This window comes from Staurois parvus, unplaced genomic scaffold (assembly GCF_062004578.1).
Source record: "Staurois parvus isolate SC_StPar_1 unplaced genomic scaffold, SC_StPar_1.0 ptg000750l, whole genome shotgun sequence".
NCBI classification, from domain to species: Eukaryota; Metazoa; Chordata; class Amphibia; order Anura; family Ranidae; genus Staurois; species Staurois parvus.
Genome location: NW_028318546.1, coordinates 2,403,250 through 2,421,288, shown reverse-complemented (window position 1 = coordinate 2,421,288; position 18,039 = coordinate 2,403,250). Strand labels below are relative to the sequence as shown.

The following is an 18,039-nucleotide window of genomic DNA, read 5'->3' as shown; positions in this document are numbered from 1 at the left end:
GTTACTTAGGGCCACAGAATTGTTACTCGCACAGACACAGAATTGTTACTCGCACAGACACAGAATTGTTACTCAGGGCCACATAACTGTTACTTAGGGCCACAGAATTGTTACTCGCACAGACACAGAATTGTTACACAGGGACACAACTGTTACTTAGGGCCACAGAATTGTTACTCGCACAGACACAGAATTGTTACTCGCACAGACACAGAACTGTTACAGAGGGCCACAGAACTGTTACTTAGGGCCACAGAATTGTTACTCGCACAGACACAGAATTGTTACACAGGGACACAGAACTGTTACTTAGGGCCACAGAATTGTTACTCGCACAGACACAGAATTGTTACTCAGGGACACAGAATTGTTACTGAGGGCCACAGAACTGTTACTTAGGGCCACAGAATTGTTACTCGCACAGACACAGAATTGTTACTCGCACAGACACAGAATTGTTACTGAGGGCCACAGAACTGTTACTTAGGGCCACAGAATTGTTACTCGCACAGACACAGAATTGTTACTCGCACAGACACAGAATTGTTACTCAGGGCCACATAACTGTTACTTAGGGCCACAGAATTGTTACTCGCACAGACACAGAATTGTTACACAGGGACACAACTGTTACTTAGGGCCACAGAATTGTTACTCGCACAGACACAGAATTGTTACTCGCACAGACACAGAATTGTTACTCAGGGCCACATAACTGTTAATTAGGGCCACAGAATTGTTACTCGCACAGACACAGAATTGTTACACAGGGACACAACTGTTACTTAGGGCCACAGAATTGTTACTCGCACAGACACAGAATTGTTACTCGCACAGACACAGAATTGTTACAGAGGGCCACAGAACTGTTACTTAGGGCCACAGAATTGTTACTCGCACAGACACAGAATTGTTACACAGGGACACAGAACTGTTACTTAGGGCCACAGAATTGTTACTCGCACAGACACAGAATTGTTACTCAGGGACACAGAATTGTTACTGAGGGCCACAGAACTGTTACTTAGGGCCACAGAATTGTTACTCGCACAGACACAGAATTGTTACTCAGGGACACAGAATTGTTACTGAGGGCCACAGAACTGTTACTTAGGGCCACAGAATTGTTACTCGCACAGACACAGAATTGTTACACAGGGACACAGAACTGTTACTTAGGGCCACAGAATTGTTACTCAGGGACACAGAATTGTTACTCAGGGACACAGAATTGTTACTTAGGGCCACAGAATTGTTACTCGCACAGACACAGAATTGTTACTCGCACAGACACAGAATTGTTACTGAGGGCCACAGAACTGTTACTTAGGGCCACAGAATTGTTACTCGCACAGACACAGAATTGTTACTCAGGGACACAGAATTGTTACTTAGGGCCACATAAACGTTAATCAGGGACACAGAATTGTTACTGAGGGCCACAGAACTGTTACTTAGGGCCACAGAATTGTTACTCGCACAGACACAGAATTGTTACTCAGGGACACAGAACTGTTACTGAGGGCCACAGAACTGTTACTTAGGGCCACAGAATTGTTACTCGCACAGACACAGAATTGTTACTCAGGGACACAGAACTGTTACTGAGGGCCACAGAACTGTTACTTAGGGCCACAGAATTGTTACTCGCACAAACACAGAATTGTTACTCGCACAGACACAGAATTGTTACTGAGGGCCACAGAACTGTTACTTAGGGCCACAGAATTGTTACTCGCACAGACACAGAATTGTTACTCGCACAGACACAGAATTGTTACTGAGGGCCACAGAACTGTTACTTAGGGCCACAGAATTGTTACTCGCACAGACACAGAATTGTTACTGAGGGACACAGAATTTTTACTGAGGGACACAGAATTGTTACTGAGGGACACAGAATTGTTACTCAGGGACAGACACAGAATTGTTACACAGGGACACAGAACTGTTACTTAGGGCCACAGAATTGTTACTCGCACAGACACAGAATTGTTACTCAGGGACACAGAATTGTTACTGAGGGCCACAGAACTGTTACTGAGGGCCACAGAACTGTTACTGAGGGCCACAGAATTGTTACTCGCACAGACACAGAATTGTTACTCGCACAGACACAGAATTGTTACTGAGGGCCACAGAACTGTTACTTAGGGCCACAGAATTGTTACTCGCACAGATACAGAATTGTTACTCGCACAGACACAGAATTGTTACTGAGGGCCACAGAACTGTTACTTAGGGCCACAGAATTGTTACTCGCACAGACACAGAATTGTTACTGAGGGACACAGAATTTTTACTGAGGGACACAGAATTGTTACTGAGGGACACAGAATTGTTACTCGCACAGACACAGAATTGTTACAAAGGGACACAGAATTGTTACTGAGGGCCACAGAACCGTTACTTAGGGCCACAGAATTGTTACTCGCACAGACACAGAATTGTTACTCGCACAGACACAGAATTGTTACTGAGGGCCACAGAATTGTTACTCGCACAGACACAGAATTGTTACTCAGGGACACAGAATTGTTACTGAGGGCCACAGAACCGTTACTTAGGGCCACATAAACGTTAATCAGGGACACATAATTGTTACTGAGGGCCACAGAACCGTTACTTGGGGCCACAGAAACGTTAATCAGGGACACAGAATTGTTACTGAGGGCCACAGAACTGTTACTTAGGGCCACAGAATTGTTACTCGCACAGACACAGAATTGTTACTCAGGGACACAGAACTGTTACTGAGGGCCACAGAACTGTTACTTAGGGCCACAGAATTGTTACTCGCACAGACACAGAATTGTTACTTGCACAGACACAGAATTGTTACTGAGGGCCACAGAACTGTTACTTAGGGCCACAGAATTGTTACTCGCACAGACACAGAATTGTTACTCGCACAGACACAGAATTGTTACTGAGGGCCACAGAACTGTTACTTAGGGCCACAGAATTGTTACTCGCACAGACACAGAATTGTTACTGAGGGACACAGAATTGTTACTGAGGGACACAGAATTTTTACTGAGGGACACAGAATTGTTACTCAGGGACAGACACAGAATTGTTACTCAGGGACAGACAGAATTGTTACTGAGGGCCACAGAAATGTTACTTAGGGCCACAGAAACGTTACTCAGGGACACAGAATTGTTACTCAGGGACACAGAATCGTTGAATTAAAGAGTATGTCAGACAACATGCAGAGGAGTGGCAGAGGAGGCAATGTTTTAGGAGCGAGCAGACGTGGCAGCAGAGGAAGGGGTCGAGGCAGCACTATTCGCAGCCAGAGGCTAGTGCTCTCGGTGTCATCCAGTACAGTGAGGAAGAGCTAACAGAGGGCGGTCAGGAACAGGGGGAGACATCCGCCTCTTCAGCAGCCAGGCGAAGAAGTAGTGGTGAGGAGAGTGGCTCGGTAGCCGGTCTAGAGACAGGTCTGTCTCCTGACCCACACGCAGCCGAGGGGGCTAGTAGTGAGGCGGAGACCCTAATTGATGATGATGAGGCTGATCGCACTTGGCAGCCTCGTCGTCATCAGGCTATTGCTTCCGCATCATCAGGAGAAGAGGGTGGCAGCTTGGCAGCGAGCAAAACAGTCGGTGGGTTGTCTCCATCGCCACACTCTGCCATGTGCCACTTTCAGGTCTCCTCACACACTGCTGGTGTGTTGAATTTTTTGACATAGGGTGCTGGCAGATTACGGGCCTCCCATAGCTGCTGCCAGGCCCCTAATCTGCCATGGGCCCCTATATACCGCCTCCTCATGCTGCTGCCAGGTCCAGAGTCTGTCATGGGTCCCTGTACGGCCTCCCATTGCTGCTGTCTCCATCGCCACACTCTGCCATGTGCCACTTTCAGGTCTCCTCACACACTGCTGGTGTGTTGAATTTTTTGACATAGGGTGCTGGCAGATTACGGGCCTCCCATAGATGCTGCCAGGCCCCTAATCTGCCATGGGCCCCTATATACCGCCTCCTCATGCTGCTGCCAGGTCCGGAGTCTCTCATGGGTCCCTGTACGGCCTCCCATTGCTGCTGTCTCCATCGCCACACTCTGCCATGTGCCACTTTCAGGTCTCCTCACACACTGCTGGTGTGTTGAATTTTTTGACATAGGGTGCTGGCAGATTACGGGCCTCCCATAGCTGCTGCCAGGCCCCTAATCTGCCATGGGCCCCTATATACCGCCTCCTCATGCTGCTGCCAGGTCCAGAGTCTGTCATGGGTCCCTGTACGGCCTCCCATTGCTGCTGTCTCCATCGCCACACTCTGCCATGTGCCACTTTCAGGTCTCCTCACACACTGCTGGTGTGTTGAATTTTTTGACATAGGGTGCTGGCAGATTACGGGCCTCCCATTGCTGCTGCCAGGCCCGTAATCTGCCATGGGCCCCTATATACCGCCTCCTCATGCTGCTGCCAGGTCCAGAGTCTCTCATGGGTCCCTGTACGGCCTCCCATTGCTGCTGTCTCCATCGCCACACTCTGCCATGTGCCACTTTCAGGTCTCCTCACACTGCTGGTGTGTTCCATTTTTTGACATAGGGTGCTGGCAGATTACGGGCCTCCCATAGCTGCTGCCAGGCCCCTAATCTGCCATGGGCCCCTATATACCGCCTCCTCATGCTGCTGCCAAGTCCAGAGTCTCTCATGGGTCCCTGTACGGCCTCCCATTGCTGCTGTCTCCATCGCCACACTCTGCCATGTGCCACTTTCAGGTCTCCTCACACTGCTGGTGTGTAGAATTTTTTGACATAGGGTGCTGGCAGATTACGGGCCTCCTATAGCTGCTGCCAGGCCCCTAATCTGCCATAGGCCCCTATATACCGCCTCCTCATGCTGCTGCCAGGTCCAGAGTCTCTCATGGGTCCCTGTATGGCCTCCCATTGCTGCTGTCTCCATCGCCACACTCTGCCATGTGCCACTTTCAGGTCTCCTCACACTGCTGGTGTGTTGAATTTTTTGACATAGGGTGCTGGCAGATTATGGGCCTCCTATAGCTGCTGCCAGGCCCCTAATCTGCCATGGGCCCCTATACCACCTCCTCATGCTGCTGCCAGGTCCAGGCGAACGTAGTCACACAGGGGAGGAACTTCTCAGTGTAATGAACAGAGAAATCGACAGATGGCTGTCTCCGCGCAAACTGAAAATGGGAACCATGTTGACCGACAACGGAAAGAACATGGTGTCTGCTCTGCGTCAAGTAAGGTTGTGCCATGCGCCATGCATGGCTCACATGTTCAATCTGGTTGTCAAGCGGTTCCTAAAATCCACCATCCCACTGCAAGACATCCTTAAAATGTCACGTAAACTTTGCATGCATTTCAGCCATTCCTACACCGCAAAGCACACCCTCCTTGAGCTGCAGCGGCAGAACGGAATTCCACAGCATCGCCTGATCTGCGACGTTACAACAAGGTGGAATTCAACCCTACACATGGTAGACCGCCTTTACGAACAGCGAAAGGCCATCACCGATTTCCTGATGTTACAAGCAGATAAAGGTACTCCCCTGTGTAACTTCGATGTCAGCCATTGGCAGCTCATGCGTGACACCTGCCGCTTGCTCAGGCCCTTTGAGGAGGCCACGCTATTCATGAGTCGGCAGGACTATGGGATGAACGACATCATTCCTCTGTTGCACGTCCTGGAACAAATGCTGTTAACAATGGCTGGTCAGGGTGCGGTAGACGTGGCGCACCGATCTCAACGCCACATGACCCCTGTGGGGGCAGGACAGGAAGAAGAGGAGGAGGTAGAGGAGGACATTGGTGCTCAGGAATTATTGAGTGAAATGGGTGGTTTTTCCACTCAGCGGACAGGAGTGGAGGAGCAGGAGCATCTGGTAGAGGAGGAGCAGGAGGAGACAGAGGACCCAGATGCACCGTGGCAGTATGCTGTGGAGATGGAGGCAGGGAGTCCCTCGCATTCCTTGGCACAAATGGCCCATAGCATGCTCGCTTGCTTGCGTAGCGACAGCCGAATAATAACCATCAGACAGAGGGATGACTTTTGGCTGTCCACCTTGTTGGACCCTCGCTACCGTTCAAAAATGGTGGCCTTTTTCACACCTGCTGAGAGGGAGGCCAAAATAACGTACTATAAAAACCACCTATGTAGTCAGCTGGTCTCTGCCTTTCTGCGCCAACGTCCATCCTCAGACACTGTGGGCCCTGTGCGCTCGCGTTCCGCTGCCATGGCAGCAGGGGAGGGGTGGGGTGGTAGGAGCAGTGGCAGCTCCACCAGCAGCGGCTGCCTCAGTCTGCAGTCGATGATGAGTAGCTTTCTTCACCAGCGCAGTGAGGAAACTACTAACCAGCCGCAGCAGCAGCAGCATCAGGTGGACCTGGAGCAGGACCTCAAACAACAGGCTTAGGCCTACTTGGACAGCACCCTGCCAACCGAGGTAGACAATCCCCTTGACTACTGGGCAACGAAACTTGACCTTTGACCCCAACTAGCTGAATTTGCCCTTGAAAGGCTGTCATGCACGGCCAGTAGCGTGGCATCGGAGCGCGTGTTTAGTGCGGCAGGAGGTATTGTAACTCCGCGGAGGACACGACTGTCCACCCAAAGTGTGGAGAGACTCACGTTTGTGAAAATGAATCAGGCGTGGATTAGTCTGGATTTCAAACCACCAGTTCCTGACACAACTGACTAAATCCGCCATGAATCATGCCCCAAACATGTGCCACTTTCAGGTCTCCTCACACTGCTGGTGTGTTCCATTTTTTGTCATAGGGTGCTGGCAGATTACGGGCCTCCCATAGCTGCTGCCAGGCCCCTAATCTGCCATGGGCCCCTATACCGCCTCCTCATGCTGCTGCCAGGTCCACAGTCTCTCATGCCATGTGCCACTTTCAGGTCTCCTCACACTGCTGGTGTGTTCAATTTTTTGACATAGGGTGCTGGCAGATTACGGGCCTCCAATAGCTGCTGCCAGGCCCCTAATCTGCCATGGGCCCCTATACCGCCTCCTCATGCTGCTGCCAGGTCCAGAGTCTGTCATGGGTCCCTGTACGGCCTCCCATTGCTGCTGTCTCCATCGCCACACTCTGCCATGTGCCAAATTCAGGTCTCTTCACACTGCTTGTGTTTTCAATTTTTTGACATAGGGTGCTGGCAGATTACGGGCCTCCTATAGCTGCTGCCAGGCCTCTAATCTGCCATAGGCCCCTATATACCGCCTCCTCATGCTGCTGCCAGGTCCAGAGTCTCTCATGGGTCCCTGTACGGCCTCCCATTGCTGCTGTCTCCATCGCCACACTCTGCCATGTGCCACTTTCAGGTCTCCTCACACTGCTGGTGTGTAGAATTTTTTGACATAGGGTGCTGGCAGATTACGGGCCTCCTATAGCTGCTGCCAGGCCCCTAATCTGTCATAGGCCCCTATATACCGCCTCCTCATGCTGCTGCCAGGTCCAGAGTCTCTCATGGGTCCCTGTACGGCCTCCCATTGCTGCTGTCTCCATCGCCACACTCTGCCATGTGCCACTTTCAGGTCTCCTCACACACTGCTGGTGTGTAGAATTTTTTGACATAGGGTGCTGGCAGATTACGGGCCTCCTATAGCTGCTGCCAGGCCCCTAATCTGCCATAGGCCCCTATATACCGCCTCCTCATGCTGCTGCCAGGTCCAGAGTCTCTCATGGGTCCCTGTACGGCCTCCCATTGCTGCTGTCTCCATCGCCACACTCTGCCATGTGCCACTTTCAGGTCTCCTCACACACTGCTGGTGTGTAGAATTTTTTGACATAGGGTGCTGGCAGATTACGGGCCTCCCATAGCTGCTGCCAGGCCCCTAATCTGCCATGGGCCCCTATATACCGCCTCCTCATGCTGCTGCCAAGTCCAGAGTCTCTCATGGGTCCCTGTACGGCCTCCCATTGCTGCTGTCTCCATCGCCACACTCTGCCATGTGCCACTTTCAGGTCTCCTCACACTGCTGGTGTGTTCCATTTTTCATAGGGTGCTGGCAGATTACGGGCCTCCCATAGCTGCTGCCAGGCCCCTAATCTGCCATGGGCCCCTATACCGCCTCCTCATGCTGCTGCCAGGTCCAGAGTCTCTCATGGGTCCCTGTACGGCCTCCCATTGCTGCTGTCTCCATCACCACACTCTGCCATGTGCCACTTTCAGGTCTCCTCACACTGCTGGTGGGTTCCATTTTTTGTCATAGGGTGCTGGCAGATTACGGGCCTCCCATAGCTGCTGCCAGGCCCCTAATCTGCCATGGGCCCCCGTACCGACTCCTCATGCTGCTGCCAGGTCCAGAGTCTCTCATGGGTCCCTGTACGGCCTCCCATTGCTGCTGTCTCCATCGCCACACTCTGCCATGTGCCACTTTCAGGTCTCCTCACACTGCTGGTGTGTAGAATTTTTTGACATAGGGTGCTGGCAGATTACGGGCCTCCTATAGCTGCTGCCAGGCCCCTAATCTGCCATAGGCCCCTATATACCGCCTCCTCATGCTGCTGCCAGGTCCAGAGTCTCTCATGGGTCCCTGTACGGCCTCCCATTGCTGCTGTCTCCATCGCCACACTCTGCCATGTGCCACTTTCAGGTCTCCTCACACTGCTGGTGTGTAGAATTTTTTGACATAGGGTGCTGGCAGATTACGGGCCTCCTATAGCTGCTGCCAGGCCCCTAATCTGCCATGGGCCCCTATATACCGCCTCCTCATGCTGCTGCCAGGTCCAGAGTCTCTCATGGGTCCCTGTACGGCCTCCCATTGCTGCTGTCTCCATCGCCACACTCTGCCATGTGCCACTTTCAGGTCTCCTCACACTGCTGGTGTGTAGAATTTTTTGACATAGGGTGCTGGCAGATTACGGGCCTCCTATAGCTGCTGCCAGGCCCCTAATCTGCCATAGGCCCCTATATACCGCCTCCTCATGCTGCTGCCAGGTCCAGAGTCTCTCATGGGTCCCTGTACGGCCTCCCATTGCTGCTGTCTCCATCACCACACTCTGCCATGTGCCACTTTCAGGTCTCCTCACACTGCTGGTGGGTTCCATTTTTTGTCATAGGGTGCTGGCAGATTACGGGCCTCCCATAGCTGCTGCCAGGCCCCTAATCTGCCATGGGCCCCCGTACCGACTCCTCATGCTGCTGCCAGGTCCAGAGTCTCTCATGGGTCCCTGTACGGCCTCCCATTGCTGCTGTCTCCATCGCCACACTCTGCCATGTGCCACTTTCAGGTCTCCTCACACTGCTGGTGTGTAGAATTTTTTGACATAGGGTGCTGGCAGATTACGGGCCTCCTATAGCTGCTGCCAGGCCCCTAATCTGCCATAGGCCCCTATATACCGCCTCCTCATGCTGCTGCCAGGTCCAGAGTCTCTCATGGGTCCCTGTACGGCCTCCCATTGCTGCTGTCTCCATCGCCACACTCTGCCATGTGCCACTTTCAGGTCTCCTCACACTGCTGGTGTGTAGAATTTTTTGATATAGGGTGCTGGCAGATTACGGGCCTCCTATAGCTGCTGCCAGGCCCCTAATCTGCCATAGGCCCCTATATACCGCCTCCTCATGCTGCTGCCAGGTCCAGAGTCTCTCATGGGTCCCTGTACGGCCTCCCATTGCTGCTGTCTCCATCGCCACACTCTGCCATGTGCCACTTTCAGGTCTCCTCACACTGCTGGTGTGTAGAATTTTTTGACATAGGGTGCTGGCAGATTACGGGCCTCCTATAGCTGCTGCCAGGCCCCTAATCTGCCATAGGCCCCTATATACCGCCTCCTCATGCTGCTGCCAGGTCCAGAGTCTCTCATGGGTCCCTGTACGGCCTCCCATTGCTGCTGTCTCCATCGCCACACTCTGCCATGTGCCACTTTCAGGTCTCCTCACACTGCTGGTGTGTAGAATTTTTTGACATAGGGTGCTGGCAGATTACGGGCCTCCTATAGCTGCTGCCAGGCCCCTAATCTGCCATAGGCCCCTATATACCGCCTCCTCATGCTGCTGCCAGGTCCAGAGTCTCTCATGGGTCCCTGTACGGCCTCCCATTGCTGCTGTCTCCATCGCCACACTCTGCCATGTGCCACTTTCAGGTCTCCTCACACACTGCTGGTGTGTAGAATTTTTTGACATAGGGTGCTGGCAGATTACGGGCCTCCCATAGCTGCTGCCAGGCCCCTAATCTGCCATGGGCCCCTATACCGACTCCTCATGCTGTGACGTTGCAACAAGGTGGAATTCAACCCTACATATGTTAGACCGCCTTTACGAACAGCGAAAGGCCATCACAGATTTCCTGATGTTAAAAGCGGATAAAGGTACTCCCTGTGTAACTTAGATGTCAGCCATTGGCAGCTCATGCGTGACACCTGCGCTTGCTCAGGCCCTTTGAGGAGGCCACGCTATTCGTGAGTCGGCAGGACTATGGGATGAACGACGTCATTCCTCTGTTGCACGTCCTGGAACAAATGCTGTTAACAATGGCTGGTCAGGGTGCGGTAGACGTGGCGCACAGATCTCAACGCCACATGACCCCTGTGGGGGCAGGACAGGAAGAAGAGGAGGAGGTAGAGGAGGACATTGGTGCTCAGGAATTATTGAGTGAAATGGGTGGTTTTTCCACTCAGCGGACAGGAGTGGAGGAGCAGGAGCATCTGGTAGAGGAGGAGGAGGAGGAGACAGAGGACCCAGACGCACCGTGGCAGTATGCTGTGGAGATGGAGGTAGGGAGTCCCTCGCATTCCTTGGCACAAATGGCCCATAGCATGCTCGCTTGCTTGCGTAGCGACAGCCGAATAATAACCATCAGACAGAGGGATGACTTTTGGCTGTCCACCTTGTTGGACCCTCGCTACCGTTCAAAAATGGTGGCCTTTTTCACACCTGCTGAGAGGGAGGCCAAAATAACGTACTATAAAAACCACCTATGTAGTCAGCTGGTCTCTGCCTTTCTGCGCCAACGTCCATCCTCAGACACTGTGGGCCCTGTGCGCTCGCATTACGCTGCCATGGCAGCAGGGGAGGGGTGGGGTGGTAGGAGCAGTGGCAGCTCCACCAGCAGCGGCTGCCTCAGTCTGCAGTCGATGATGAGTAGCTTTCTTCACCAGCGCAGTGAGGAAACTACTAACCAGCCGCAGCAGCAGCAGCATCAGGTGGACCTGGAGCAGGACCTCAAACAACAGGCTTAGGCCTACTTGGACAGCACCCTGCCAACCGAGGTAGACAATCCCCTTGACTACTGGGCAACGAAACTTGACCTTTGACCCCAACTAGCTGAATTTGCCCTTGAAAGGCTGTCATGCCCGGCCAGTAGCGTGGCATCGGAGCGCGTGTTTAGTGCGGCAGGAGGTATTGCAACTCCGCGGAGGACACGACTGTCCACCCAAAGTGTGGAGAGACTCACGTTTGTGAAAATGAATCAGGCGTGGATTAGTCTGGATTTCAAACCACTAGTTCCTGACACAACTGACTAAATCCGCCATGAATCATGCCCCAAACATGTGCCACTTTCAGGTCTCCTCACACACTGCTTGTGTTTTCAATTTTTTGACATAGGGTGCTGGCAGATTACGGGCCTCCCATAGCTGCTGCCAGGCCCCTAATCTGCCATGGGCCCCTATATACCGCCTCCTCATGCTGCTGCCAGGTCCAGAGTGTCTCATGCCATGTGCCACTTTCAGGTCTCCTCACACACTGCTGGTGTGTTCAATTTTTTGTCATAGAGTGCTGGCAGATTACGGGCCTCCTATAGCTGCTGCCAGGCACCTAATCTGCCATGGGCCCCTATACCGCCTCCTCATGCTGCTGCCAGGTCCACAGTCTCTCATGGGTCCCTGTACGGCCTCCCATTGCTGCTGTCTCCATCGCCACACTCTGCCATGTGCCACTTTCAGGTCTCCTCACACACTGCTGGTGTGTTCCATTTTTTGTCATAGGGTGCTGGCAGATTACGGGCCTCCCATTGCTGCTGCCAGGCCTGTAATCTGCCATGGGCCCCCGTACCGCCTGGTCACGCTGCTGCTGGGTCCACAGTGTGACATGGGTCCTTGTACCGCCTCCCATTGCTCCCACTGCATGTGCCACTTTCAGGTCTCCTCACACTCCTGCTGGTTTCCATTTTGTCATAGGTTGCTGTATGGCCTCCCATTGCTGCTGCCTCCACCGCCACACTGTGGCTCCAAACACTGGTTTTGGCCCCGTGACTGGCCAAATGAGTGAAGTGTGCGGTGATTCTAAGATCGACGGCACTCATCTGCATGTCATACTGAGTGACAGTATTATTTCTCTTCCCCAGCAGACTCCAAGGGCATTTAAATTAAAGGTACAGTGTTCTGCACTAATATTAAGTCTCTCTGAAGCCTAGAAACACCCTTTTTTAAGTTAAATTCACAGCAAATTTATTCGACTCGAATCGAATATTGTCCACGAATTCGCCGAATCAGTCGAATCGAATTTTTCATTTCTTCGCTCATCTCTACGAGCACTGCTCCAGCATCCCGATGTGAAAGTATGGAAAGATTGCCCACTCACCGGAAGTGCAATCTTAATGCGCATATAGAGATCCCAACCAGCCAGAGGTACTATTCAGGTACTGCCTGGTAATAGAATGATCCTCAGGTGGTCCCTCAGTTTGGGTGGTAGGTGACTGGAATACTGGTCTGGTCTTAGGGCTTGCTTCCTAGGCCTGGACAGGTCACCTGGAATACTGGGCTGAGGTGTAGGAGCTCAGTGCAAAGCACTAAAGATAAAGGTGCTCATAGTGTAGTATTCCAAAGGATTTATTAAGTATAGACTAGTAATGTATCAAATGTATGCATACATGAATAAAATAGATGCACAAGGTGACTGTGAGTAGTAGTAGCATGAATAGCTGAATACACTGACCAGTGTGAACCATTAGGTGTCCGCCGGACCTCCTGATCCGGCGGCATGACATCAAGGCATGCAAGGGCTCCTCCTAGACTCGTTTCGTGTAAAGACACGTCTGCTGCAGGGGTGATACATATACACTTTACAATGTGACTTGATGCGACTTTGACACGACTTTGATGTGACTTTGGATGGGTGCAACTTTGGCTTTGACCAAGGATGATTATTTGTGCTCTACAAAGTCACACAAAAGTCACATGTATATCATTCAGGTGTGACTTTCATGCAACTTTTGAGGGTTTACATTTAAGTCTATTGCCCTCAAGTCGTATGAAAGTCAGACCAAAGTAGTGCAGGAACTACTTTCAAGTTGCTGCAACCTAAAGTCGCACAGATATGAATGGTACTCATTGGGAAACATGGGATGTGACTTGTCATGTGACTTTGGACCCCAAATGAGCTCTTAATGTTGGAAGATAGCTACTTTCCTTTTCCTACTTACAGATAAATTTAAACAACAGCAGAATAGTGGCTGCTGTCACTCGCTAAATATGGCCATGGTCATATGCACCCTGCAGAGGCTGGTGCTTTCTAAGCCTACCCATTAGCCCCTTCTGCTTAGCTGTAAGAACTCTTTAGTGAAGTTAGGTCCTGTCAGAAGATATATCAATAATGTGTCCAAAAAACCTACCACTATCCATTAAGCCCCACCAATTTCCACTCAGATCCATCTCCTTTGCTCGGTTCAGTGGCCAGTGCAGAAAGCTACACCTCCATAGCACAAATATATGTACAGAGGACAGCCATAGTTCATCATAATATAGACACATCTGACTTCCTTCTAACCAACTTACCTCACTGGTAAGGTCTGCCTGATTGAAAAGACTATTTTCAGTATTTAATTATGTCAAACAAGCAAATCTACCTTGTAGCATGCTCACAAAGCTGTAAGTAACATGCTGGAGCTTAGAACAGTATTTTTATTATTGATGACACAAGTGTTTTTTTTTTACAAAATAATTGTCAAAACAAAATAAATGTTGTTTGGTAATGCTAAGCCAAGATTCATATGAAAGATTGTAGAATCTTATTATTGTTTCTAATCTTTTCTTAGGATACTGTGAGGTTAGTGGAGACCCTCATTACTACACCTTTGACAATCAGGTTCACCATTTTATGGGCACTTGTACGTATACATTATCTAAACTCTGCAAAGTTGAGAGTCATCTGGCAGAATTCAATGTTGAGGCAGCCAATGAGCATCGAGGAGGCAACACTAGGGTGTCTTACGTCAAGTATGTTAATGTTGATGTACATGGACACAGTATCACATTAGAATGGAACAGAGAAGTCAAGGTGAGTATAAACCATTTAAAACATTATCAGATTTTAACTAATATTTGATCTTCTTTGATTCTTTTTATCACAAACTTGTTATGTTATAACATTTTGAATCCAGGTGGACACCAATGTGGTAGCCTTACCAGTATCCCTACATCCAAACATTAATATCTTCCTTAGTGGACATGATGTACTGGTGACAACAGCATTTGGAGTAAGTGTGAGGTTTGATGGAAACCAAAGAGTGGTGATAACTATTCCAGGAGAATATGCCAACAAAGTATGTGGAATCTGTGGAAACTTCAATGGAAACCAAACTGATGACTTCTTAAATCCAGATGGAGAATTAGAGCCAGACTCTAACAGTCTTGGCAACAGCTGGCAGGTGGACAATGACACAAGGTAATAACAGAATAATTATAATAATGTCACGTTATTCCAGTGCAATAGGCCAAAATATCTTGCCAAAATATCTTACCAAAATATGTAAAGCAGGAAGGCATGTCAGTTAACCTTTCCAATGATGAAACAATCCAATGCAGTATATATACAGTAAATAGAGGAAGATGTAATTGCAGTTGAGAATCACATAACCTAACAGCTGGCAGGTAAACAATGACACAAGGTTTTAACATCTGAATTATCATTCATTCATAGAGGTAACTCTATGTTAATCCAGTGCTGCAGGCTCCACGTCTCTGTGAATATTTAGAGATGCTTATTGTGTAAACCATCCACTGATGGTCTAATCTGATCCAATATATAGAACAAAGCTAACTTGCAATTGAGAAGTGCCTAACCCTTAGGTAGCCCATACATTGATCATTTTTTTGTTCAACTATCCACACACTCAGTGTATATGGAAGAATAATGTCCATTGCGGTATTGTATTCTGAAAACTGGGAGACTTCATCAGAATACAATAAATATTGGTGGTTATAGCTGGCGGCACCGATCATTCAGATAAAACCCAACACACTGGTTACACACAAGTGGATCCAGAGATCTACTTATGCACAACCGGCATACCAATACATGGCTCAAAATTTGTCTGATCCCTGCTGTACCGGCCAAATTTCGATCCTTGTATGGATGGCTTTAAGGTGACCACACACATTTCACTGACCATTCATTCTTGATTGTATTTGCTGACAGTCTCATAGTACCAGCGCCTGCCTGAGGGCATATCAATTTAATGTATTTTTAATAATGCTCTCAAATTATAAGGTAATCAAGTAATAACAAATACTTCACAGACATTTTACATCGAGATTGTAATGGTTCTACTGTATTTGTTGGCAACCAACTCTTCCTAATTGAGTCTCTGCAAAGTCCCAATGTGACATGTTACTGTCTATAAAAACTTAGATTTTTTTACAGGAAAATTACAACATTGTCCCCCATAGTGTGTACGACCTGTCAGTAATCTGATGATCTGAGAGATGCACTGAAGTGTGAGGGAATAAGACACAAAATAGAAAGTAGGCTCATTAATGCAGATCATGGCAGTTCTTTGAAAAGGCTTAGTAGTAGTGTGCTCAGACTAAGGCTGGTCATACATGATTTATTCTTTTTGTTCATCCAGCGCATTGAACAACAAAAATGGGCCAATTCCCCCATCCACACATTTAATGTACATAGGGAAATCACTCCCGCTGTGCTATTGTATTTTGCCAGTGGGAAGCCTTCCCGCCAGCAGAATACAGAGCTGCAGGCTACAGCTGGTTGCATTGATCACTTGGGAAAAACCTGACAGGCTGGTTGTACAGATTGATAGATTGACTTAAGTAGAACCAGCATGCCCATGCATCAAAAATCAGACGGTCCCTGCTTGCTATACAAAGAACTGAGAGCAGGAGGCAAAACAAAGAAAAATGTGAGGAGAAGGAGGAGACAGCAGCATGGGAGATGCCTGAGAAAGAGGAAATACAGGGAGAGGCCCAGAATCTGACACCATCAATGTGGTAGTAATGGAGAAAAGATGAAAAATTGAAGTGTAAACCAGAATAAGGAATTTAAGTAGGAATTTAGGAGAAAGTGTCAGCACTACAAAAAGACCGGGAAAAACCTATTGTACACCAGTCACACAACCATGATCAACAAATTACCAAGTCTGTCTGTGATTTATGTAACACAAAAGTTTGAAATATTACATTTGTCAAAAGAAAAAAAAATTGCTAAAATATAAAGCATCTAGTAGAGGAAAAAGCTCTTGGGACAATACAAAAGTCAGTAGCACAGTGGAAGTGACATATCCATGATAATAATGATCACTATATTCTGGTTTCCTCTTGTTCTGGCTCTCATCTGGGTACCCTAATTACCACAATTCTGATGGTGTATGTTTCTTTTTAATCTCCCCTTGTGTTTTTTCGTCCCTTGTAATCTCTACGTGTGCCAGCTACTTCCCTTTTTCTATTTTTTGACTCTTCTCTTCATTCTAAGGACTTTAGCACGTCACGTATCATTAACATCACTGATCACTGACTGTGCTTGCACTCCCCAAAGAAATAGGACACTTCAATCTTCATGCACTTGGGAAATGGGCCCAACAGCATTAATGGGCTATAGTCAAACACTTGGCCTTCATGGGGTGCACTGGGCTTGCTGCCCTCATAAGACCGGGGAGGTCTAGGAACATTGCAGTAACGATAAACCAACAAAGGGCGCATAGTGCATTAAACGTAAAATAATAGGTTTATTGTAAAAAGGTAAATATTATACTCACAAAGTCACAAAATACTCACAGGCTCTGAGAAAGAGGATAAGTCCTCGAAACGCTTCTGCCTCTGGATGTTCCTTCTTTTCTGTACACCTTGATGCTTTGCGGACTGTTTGTGCTGTACCAATGAGATGTATTTACACTTTTTATGACTTTGTGAGTATAATATTTACCTTTCTACAATAAACCTATTATTTTAAGGTTAATGCACTATGCGCCCTTTGTTTGTTTATCATTACTGCTGTGCTTGCACTCCTTTTGAGGCATAACTACAGCTTCCCCAATTTTGTTCATAAAAACATTGCTAGTAACAGATATAAACTAAACAGATGATTCTAATCCAGTGCTTATATTCATTTCAATACCGTTTTCCAGAGAAAGTCTTATCTGCTAGATGACACTTCTCTCCTAGGTTGAATGATGACCAGCATTTCTCAACCCATTTTCTCTAAGCCCAGGCTTTCATGGACATCTCCTTCCTGGGTGTGCATGATCAAGCTGTCCTGAGCCTACCGTACTACTGCACTGAACAGCACTCACATTTCATTACATTCAGTGCAATGATAAGTTCTATACAGCTTCATATTGGACTAGAGGATGAAGGGACCAAGATATCACCAGTCTTGCTAGATAACTGCTGAATTTAAGGTATGCACAAAGCATTTTTTAGATGCATAGGGGCTGAGGGTTTGGGAAGCAGAATAGGATTGGTGAGTCTGTAAAAAAAAAAAAATAAATAAAGGACCCAGGCTTTTTATTAGTGTCTTTGCTAGCTAAACATTGTTTAGGTAACTTTTTGGTTTATTATTTTTCACAGAAGCTGTTTAAGAGTCTACATTTTAAGCCTGCTTCTTTGTTTTTTTTTTCTGTTGCACAATGTTGCAACTAATTGTGTGTTGTTTGTTTTTGTACATCTGAAGTGGGTACATTTCTTCCTCAATAAGTACAGTTCCTGTTTGCCAAAATAATATTTTACACGTTCTATTTTCATTGTTCCTGTATTTCTTCATTGTGTAAGTATTATACGTGCCATGGCACACAAATTGTTCCTTAACAATGAGAACTTTAAAGTGATTGAAAAGTTAATTCTTTTTAATAACAAGCATGTTAAACTTACCTGCTCTGGGGTCCCCCACCA

The 18,039-nt window shown here is 48.4% G+C and overlaps 1 protein-coding gene across 1 annotated transcript in view; it reads left to right on the top strand.

Moving 5' to 3' along the window:
- The window catches only part of LOC149445024 (IgGFc-binding protein-like), a 175,704-nt gene that overhangs the window by 109,039 nt on the left and 48,626 nt on the right, over positions 1-18,039 (top strand). Inside the window, exons 36-37 of the mRNA XM_089654314.1 lie at positions 13,953-14,194; positions 14,298-14,581. Coding sequence (XP_089510440.1) covers positions 13,953-14,194; positions 14,298-14,581 — 526 coding nt within the window. The remainder of the gene's footprint in view (positions 1-13,952; positions 14,195-14,297; positions 14,582-18,039) is intronic.